General features: G+C 46.5%; 1 protein-coding gene across 3 annotated transcripts in view; it reads left to right on the top strand.

Moving 5' to 3' along the window:
• The first annotated feature begins 48 nt into the window (after positions 1-48).
• Positions 49-9,245, top strand: part of TEX14 (testis expressed 14, intercellular bridge forming factor) — a 53,194-nt gene continuing 43,997 nt past the window's right edge. The window contains exons 1-2 of one of the 3 annotated variants that reach the window (XM_080982761.1): positions 49-1,938; positions 2,774-2,907. In XM_080982761.1, the coding sequence (XP_080838887.1) occupies positions 2,778-2,907 (130 nt within the window). In that variant the 5' untranslated portion in view covers positions 49-1,938; positions 2,774-2,777. Of the gene's footprint in view, positions 1,939-2,025; positions 2,254-2,773; positions 2,908-9,245 lie in introns of those variants that run through there. The other 2 variants (XM_080982760.1, XM_080982762.1) reach the window with 2 other exon arrangements.

Raw genomic sequence — 9,245 nt, 5'->3', positions numbered from 1 at the left:
AGGAGGCAAAGATGAAGCTGCAACTCTGACGCCCCCACTTACATAGCCACTTAATTCATAGGATTGCAACCCCAAGTCATCTTAAAAAGGCAGTAAATCTCACTTGATTCAGTAGGGTTTACTTCTGAGGAGGCAAACATGGAGCTGCACCCTGACACCCACTAACGTAGGAGTAAATCCCATTTAATTCATGCAACCCTGTGCCCACTTAACATGGCAGTAAATCCTATTTATTTCAATGGGGTTTACTGCTGAGGAGCCACATAGGGTGGTGGCCCTGTTACCTACTTAGACAGGAGTAAATCCCATTTAATTCAACGGGGCTTCTGAGAAACACATAGGATTTCAGTCCTTTGCCCAAATACACTGCCGTAAACCCCATCAAATACACTGGATGTTACTCCTGAGGAGAAATGCACCCCAGTGCACACTTGTAAGGAGAAAATCCTATTAAATTCAATGGGGCTTCTGAAGAGACACACCTAGGATTCCTACCCTTTGCTCAATTACATGGGCATAAACCCCATTTAATTCAAAGGATCTTGAGTATAGGATTGTGCTGCACAGTGGCAATGCTGTGCCTATTTACAGTACATGGCAATATGCCCCACTGAACTCAATGGGACTTACGGTACTTAAGACCCATATAGGCTTCAGATACACAGTTTCCTGGTTTGGCTGTTCCCTGCACATATTGAGACTGTAGTCATGTCTATTTAGACCTCGATTTATTTAATTGGATCTACTCTTGGCCCCCTGAATTATCTCTGCAATACCGTGTTCTCTTATTTTTAACCCTGTGCTTTTTTTTGCCTGAAATTCCTCTGCAATCACCAAATGATGTGATGCATTTGAGAATACGTACAGGATTCTGAGGTTGGGGTATTAATAATATCTTAGAGGACTGGATCCCCTCCCAGGGTAATCTTATTTGACTTCTTATTGGCTTCTTTCTGGAAAAGAAGATCCCTGCTGCTAGATTAAGTTTAGTTTAGTTAAGTTTCCTGTTTCCAATAAGGAGTCAGTCAAACTGATGACTCTGGAAGGTATTTAGTGGTAGACTGCCCCTGAACCTGAATGCTTTCTTTAGCTATCCTAAATAGCTATTGGAAGACATCTTTTCACCTGTCCACTTCCTAAAATTTAATCCAAAGCACCAAAATAGGTGCAAAAATTTAGACCTGGGCCTCTAGCTGCACACAGGTTGGGCATTTTTTAATTGTAACCCAATAGAATGCATAAATATTACAGAGACACACAGATGGAATAATATAACACACACTGAATTTAATGATTATACAAAGTGAAATTACTTCCACCATTTACTGTAACTTAGTTAAGGTACATAAATATCACACCCATCTGCACACTTCATGAATATTGCACACCACAGCTGTGCAATCTTATATTCCAACCCACTCAGGGTGCATAAATATTAACCACTCACACAGTGCATGAATACCACCCCCTTCGCGCAGTCATGCAATCTTTATTATAAACCAGTCAGGGTGCATAAATGTTACAGGGTGATGAATGTTGCACGCAGGAATGCAATGTAGCATAAGTAGAATGCATAAATCTTACAACTCCTGCAGTCTTCTACTTGTAAACCACTTGAGCGCATGCAATCTTGCGCACAAAACGATGCATGAATATTATAACACAGCCATGCAATCATTGCTGTAACCCAATTTAGATGTATGAGAGTGTGTGTCTCTCTCACACAACCCCAGCAATCTCTCATTTTGTAGCCCAGTTTAAGGTGCACAAATCTCTCGCGCATTTTCGTGCAACCTTCATTGCTAGTTCTGGGTGCATAAACATTTCTGAGCGCCCTCGCGCAGGCGGGCGCATGCACGTTGGATCCCACGAAAGGAACGCGCTCCCCAGAGCCGCTAACGGATGAAGACCTCGACGGTTGGCAAAAGGGGTGGGCAGGTGGGTTTCACGGTCTGGGACCGGGAAAAGAGACCTGCTCAGGGGCGGGAAAGGATAATTTAGGAGGGGGAGGCAGGTGTCGTTATAACAAGAGAGGAGTTGCGGGGGGGGGGGGCAGAAGTAGCTTGGATCTTGTCGGGAGAGATATTAGGAGTGAGGCCCGAGTGAGAGACGCAGACAAAATGAGGAAAAGGGAAAACGTGGTGGGACTTTGGATCATTTGCGGGGCATGCTTGCATCCACATCCAAAAGCGCGGAAATAGCAGCCCTTGCTGCAATCCTAAACGCATTTGCTTTGTTCCACGGAAATCAGTGGCATGTCATGCTTTATTAAAAAGCATACTAGAGGGTGGCTGTGTGCGTGAAGGTGATTTGGAAGAGTGGATTGTGCCCCCGCACCAAAATAAAAATCCCCTATTAAATGCGGGAAAAACTCATCCCTTTTCCCTGGCCATCGACACCTTCAGGGCCCACGCTATTCCTGGCGGCTGTGCTCTGTTTTTTTAACTCTTGTTAATTCTGAATTTTAAATTCTGGTAACCTGACCTAGGACGGGTAATGAATGTGATAATACGTAAAATGGATGCAATCCGAATTTACTCTTTAGCCAGGAGCGTAGATGTAACGCGTGATTCGAAGTTAGTCTTGGAGTGGGGCGCACACGTGCGAGTTTGCGCCCGGTTGAGGTCGCTGAGCCTTTACTCCGAGCAGGACAGTAGATTTGCAGCATTAAAAAGAACGCGTGTGTGTGTTTGGATGGGATAATGTTAGTGGAGGACCCCCCCCTCAAATAAAACCTCTCCTGAACTATCTTTCTTTTTTTGTGGGGACCAAGGACAATGGCCCATTTACTCCCTATCCCCTGTCCAGTGAAACTGGGGACGTTGAAGAGCGAATCTCTTGAAGCTCGTTTGCACGAATATGTGAAGCAAGGCAATCACGTGAAAGTGAAGAAACTTCTGAAAAAAGGTAAGGGCTGGTGTTGGAGGTGGGGGCAGAGGTATCCTTCGGAGTAGGATTTTGCAGGCAGAACTTCACACACACCCCAACTCTGGAGAGTGAACAGAAGCAGCCCCCCACTCAGGCCCCTGTTTCAGCAGAATGAGGGGGGAGCCCCTGCTACCCTGCAAAAAGACCAGCCCTGCCTTGCCACATGTTAAGCATGAGGCTTTTGATCTCAAGGTAGTGGGTTCGAGCCCCATGTTGGACAAAAGATTCCTGCATTGCAGGGGGTTGGACTAGATGACCCTCGTGGACCCTTTCAACTCGACAAATCTATGATTCTAAGTGTCGTAGTAGGGACGCGGGTGGTGCTGTAGGTTAAACCACAGAGCCTAGGACTTGCCGATCACAAGGTCGGCGGTTCAAATCCCCGCGACGGGGTGAGCTCCCGTTGCTCGGTCCCTGCTCCTGCCAACCTAGCAGTTCAAAAGCATGTCAAAGTGCAAGTAGATAAAAAGGTACCGCTCTGGCGGGAAGGTAAACGGCGTTTCCGTGCGCTGCTCTGGTTCGCCAGAAGCGGCTTAGTCATGCTGGCCACACGACCCGGAAGCTGTACACCGGCTCCCTCAGCCAGTAAAGCGATATGAGCGCCGCAACCCCAGTCGGCCACGACTGGACCTAATGGTCAGGGGTCCCTTTACCTTTAAGTGTCGTAGTACACTATTATCGTTATTTTTATATTTATTTATTTATTTATTCATTGCATTTCCCCCTGACAGTGTCTCAAGGTGGCTTCAGGTAGGTAGTGTTGGTCTGCCATAGTCAAAATAAATTAAAACAGTTCTTTAAAAAGATGGTTAAAAAGACTCTTCTTAAAAAACCCCTTAAAAGAATCAAGTTTTCAAAAAAAGTTATATGATCTAAGAAAGTCTTTAAAAGAATCCTTCCAAAAGAATTTAAAAATTGAGGGACAGTGGACTGGCACCCTGCTGAAAAAGTTTGCTGACCCCTGGTTTAGAGGCTAAATTAAATGTCCCAGTTGCACCACTGATGAGACAGCTTCTATCCCTTTACATTTTTAGTTGCGAGGACTGCATGGATCTGGTTTCCAGCTTTTAAGTAATTGGAATCCCCCCCCCCCGGGGTAGGAAAATACTATTTATTATGTATGAAAATAAACAACATAGTAACTCCCTCTGTGCTCCTTCAGCCTGATTAGGGTGAGGGCTCGGGGTGAGGTGTGAAAAAGACACCGATTGTGCTGCCTCTCACTTTGCATTGATCTATAACAGCACTACTTCTTTTAAATCTTACTGCATTTTCCCTTTCTCTATAGGTGCTTTGTAATGAAATTAAGGTTTGTCCTAGGTGGATTGTTTATAGGAATGCCTAGATAATGGGTTATAGGAATACATAGAGAATCATTAGCTGTAATTGCAAAAGGGAGTCTTCCTTTGGAGGGGCAGTCTGCCTCAAAAAATGTAGGTACTATACTGAGGATATTGCAAAGTGGAATAACCTTTACGCCAAGGGTTGAAGAACTGCAAGCATGGTTGGGCGTCACAGGGGGCGGGAGATATGCAAAATAGGAGGCGTGGCCCCGCGTCCTGCTTCCAAGGGAATTTGCTGGGAATATAATTGAAACTCGGTAATTTCGCTCGGAATGGAGCCACAGCGGCGGACATGGGCGGGAATAGCAGCCTTGCCGCCTCCGGGTGCAACATTTGGGGGAGAGGGTCGGGGACGCGGGCGGGGAGGGAGAAGGAACCGAGCGGAGGCTGTTGAGCTACCGTGAGTGGAGAAGCGGAGAGCCGCCGCCTGGCCTTTGAAGCGCGGAGTGCCGAGTTAAGACTATACTTTCAGGGATCATTTCTATAGTTTGTAACTAGAGAAGTGTACTCGAAAGTGATTGGCCGCGGAAACCACGAGGAGGAGTCAAAGTGTTCTCTTCTGAGCGCGAAGCGAGCAGGCAGTGTTGCATTTTGCAGCTGCTGCCTGCTATTGATGACCGTTCCGCCTCCTTTTTATTAAGGAGGTTGGAGGGAGAGAACACAGACTGAGTGGTTCGTTCCTTTTTTAAAAATGGTTGAAAGATAGACCTAAGTTTTTGTTTGTGTTTTGAAACCTGCTTATTTTATAGTACAGGAGGATTTCTGTCCCCCCCCCCCCATTTTTCTATTTATAGGCTATATTTATTGACTATCTTGTTTCTACATTCTGCTAGTGTTGGTCCAGCAAATATAAATCTACTGTAATACACATTTCTGGGGGTGTAGGAGCTTAGTGGCAGAGCAAGCATTCTGCTTTGCTTGCAAAAGGACCCAGGTTAATTCCTCCATTGTTTGCTGGATGGGTATTTGCATATTGTCCTTTCTGAGTGAAGACTACTGGGATAGCACACAAAGTAATCTCTTTAAAATTCTAATTATATTCACAAATAGCAATATGGTACTGATACAACAATGTCAATTTGCATATCCTTAGAAAAGGTTCTGCACGTAATTTTATCCCAATTTCTCATCAGCTTTCAGCCTAGGTCACAAATACAGAGGGCTTTGTTTAGGGGAGAGATCTCCTCTAGAGCACACATCCATAAATCCCGGATCCTTTGATGATGATGACTCTCTTTTGCATTAATCTACCCAGGAAGTTTAAAATATTTTCATACATTACGTTTATATCCAACCTTTGTTTATCCCTTTCCCCTATTTTATCTTTACATTCAACCCTGTAAGGTAGGTTTGGCTGGGACATAAGTGACTGTCTTCATAGCTGAGTGGGGATATGAAGCTTTGTCTTCCTGGTTGTTGTTGTTGTTATACCCCACCCCCGACAGGAACTCAATGAAGCTTAGAGATAACATCCAATTCAATACATAACCACAAACAGAGATAAAACTCTGTTCTGTTCCCCCACTTTCTGGTTCAAATATCAAAGTCAAGGAACATTATACAAATACACAGGATGACAGTATATCTGTTAGCAACTAACAGAATGTAAGAGGAGCCTGCTGGATCAGGCCAATGGCCCATCTAATCCAGCATCCTAGTTTTACAGCAGGACTTGAGCACAAGCACACTCCCTCTTGTAATTTCGAGCAACTGGAGGCAAAGCGGAGTCGTCATGGCTAGTAGCCATTGATAGCCTTAGTCCTCCCACCCCATGAATTGGTCCAATTTTACCTTCAAGCCAATCCAAGCTCCTGTGGAAATAAGTTTCACAGGTTATATTTAGCTGTGAGTACATTAGCTATGGGGATGCAGGTGGCGCTGTGGTCTAAACCACAGAGCCTCTTGGGCTTGCCAATCAGAAGGTCAGTGGTTCAAATCTGTCAAAGTGCAAGTACAGTGGTACTCGGGTTAAGTACCTAATTTGTTCTGGAGGTCTGTACTTAACCTGAAACTGTTCTTAACCTGAAGCACCACTTTAGCTAATGGGGCCTCCTGCTGCCGCCGTGCCACTGGAGCACGATTTTTGTTCTCATCCTGAAGCAAAGTTCTTAACCTGAAGCACTATTTCCGGGTTAGCGGAGACTGTAACCTGAAGTGTATGTAACTTGAAGCGTATGTAACCTGAGGTACCACTGTAGATAAATAGGTACCACTCCGCCGGGAAGGTAAACAGCATAAACGATATTTCCGTGCACTCCTCTGGTTTTGCCAGAAGCAGCTTAGTCATGCTGGCCACATGACCCGGAAAAACTCTGTGGACAAACATCGGCTCCCTCGACCAGTAAAGCAAGATGAGTGCCACAACCCCAGAGTCATTCGCGACTGGACTGAGCTGTCAGGGGTCCTTTACCTTTTTTTTTCATTAGCTATGGTAGCAAAATGCACCCTTCGTGTGTAGGGGCTACCTATTTCTAAATGCACTGTGGTAAAATAAGTGTGGGGGATCAATCCCTTCCATGCTTGCCGAGTTTGTGGATGCGACAGGTTTTGAAACAGGATAACTGATTAAGGCTGGGATCCTGTGCAGGGGAAGAAAATCCTCTTAAACACAGTTGGACTTAATTCTGAGGAAAACATGCATAGGTTTGTTTGCACTCTAGATGTACCTTTTAGAAGGAAATCTTGTTACAGTATTTACTACTTGTTGTGAGTGACACAAAGCATGCTTACTAGGTGGTAAGCTCACAGGTGTAGCTGGGGGGGCAGCTGCTCCCCCTAAATCAGTACATATCAATACAGATCTGAGGTTCTGCCCTGCCCTAACAAAAGCCTTCCCCCAACCCCAACAAAAATCCTGGTGACAGTAGGAACACCTCCAGTTTGCTAAGCGTGTGAGAAGCCCTTGCACGCTGCAATACTGCAATATGCATACAGTACTGAGGAGGATACCTCTGTAATGATACTTATTCCTTGGCAAGTGTGTATAGGATACAGAGAGCAGCCAGTGGCGTAGCGTGGGGGGTGCAGGGGGGCCCGGCCGCACCGGGCGCAACATCTGGGGGGGCGCGCTCGCACTCGCAGCTCTCTGCCCCTACCTGGCTCACTCACTCTCTCTCACTGCAGTGCTGGCTGTGCGAATCCGATCCGAGCCGCTGGGTCGCCGCCCACTGTGGAGGGGGTGGGTGCCAGGCGTGCGGTGCGGAGAGAGAGCGAGGGACTATCTGGGGGAGGGACAGTGCAGCGGCCGCCCAGCGCAGCGCTGAGCGCGGGAGAGAACCACACCAGGCCAGCCCAGGCAGCAGCAAGAAGAAGCTGGCAGCGGCGGCAGGTTAGGGGTTAGGGGGCGCAAATTACTTGCCTTGCCCCGGGTTAGGGGGCGCAGATTACTTGCCTTGCCCCGGGTGCTGACAACCCACGCTATGCCGCTGAGAGCAGCTGTAGAAAAATATCTCTATGTAAAAACAAAAAGTGTACCTGATTCCTGATACCATTTTCCCCTTGAGGTTGTAGGAGTAAGGGAAAGATGTGGACTTGCTTTCTCTTCCTCTATGGCATTCCTACATTACCGTATATAAAAGCAGCAATAGTAAATAACGTAAATTAAGAAGTAGAATAATCTTACTTGGATCGAGGCTTAAGGAGAGACGAAAACGCGCGGCCTATTTTGAGGGGCGGGGACTATGCAAAATAGGAGGCGTGGCCCCGCATCCTGCTTCCAAGGGGTTTTGCTGGGAATATAATTGAAACTCGGTAATTTCGCTCGGAATGGAGCCACAGCGGCGGACGTGGGCGGGAATAGCAGCCTTGCCGCCTCCGGGTGCAACATTTGGGGGAGAGGGTCGGGGACGCGGACGGGGAGGGAGAAGGAACCGAGCGGAGGCTGTTGAGCTACCGTGAGTGGAGAAGCGGAGAGCCGCCGCCTGGCCTTTGAAGCGCGGAGTGCCGAGTTAAGACTATACTTTCAGGGATCATTTCTATAGTTTGTAACTAGAGAAGTGTACTCGAAAGTGATTGGCCGCGGAAACCACGAGGAGGAGTCAAAGTGTTCTCTTCTGAGCGCGAAGCGAGCAGGCAGTGTTGCATTTTGCAGCTGCTGCCTGCTATTGATGACCGTTCCGCCTCCTTTTTATTAAGGAGGTTGGAGGGAGAGAACACAGACTGAGTGGTTCGTGCCTTTTTAAAAAAATGGTTAAGAAATAGACGGATATTCCCCTACATCCTCATTTTTTAATTTGGGTTTATACAGTATAATACAAATCATTTTCTGCCTTAAAGATTTTAATTTGTACTTTTTTACTTTTTTTCACATATTGGATGCTTTATCTGCCCTGCATTCTACCAGGCTTTAGTCTTATGAATATAAAAATTAAAGATACATTCTGCATTCATTGGCTGCCTCAAGAGGGAGTGATGAGAAACTCAGCGTATTTTCAAATCCAAAATGTTAATAGAAAACTAGCTCTGAATGTATAGTGTAGGTTGTTTTGAAATAATTTAGCATGATATGTTTTTGTCACTGCAAATAGTGTTTTGAAGCTCATGGTTTGAGGATTTATTGTACAAAATCAGTTTATTAGTTCAGAGTGTGGCCTGGAGCTCATAGGAGTTGTGGTCTAAACAGTGGTTTTCAGCTAGTGTGCTGTGGCACCCTGGGGTACATTGAATGATGGTCAGGGGTGCTGTGGCCAACACTAGTCTCTGTTCCTTTTTCTCCTCCCTCCTCTGATGTCCTTTGGCATCTCTGCCTCCTAAAGGCTTGCACAGCTGTTTATTGCAGCAGCCCTGACTATAAGCTCCACAGGCAAAGTGTGCCCCTGGGATTCACCTGTTTTTGGGGTGGTGGCGGGAGGGGGGCAGCTCAGAGATCAGGGGCGGTGGCAGCAGCAGCTGCACAGAGGACTCCCAAGGAGAGGGGAGAGGACAGGAGGCTGAGGGAGCACTCCACAAAATGGGGGTGTTCAAAAAAGGATGAGA

This window comes from Podarcis pityusensis, assembly GCF_964106645.2.
Source record: "Podarcis pityusensis genome assembly, chromosome: 15".
NCBI classification, from domain to species: Eukaryota; Metazoa; Chordata; class Lepidosauria; order Squamata; family Lacertidae; genus Podarcis; species Podarcis pityusensis.
This window is presented reverse-complemented; position numbering and strand designations above follow the sequence as displayed.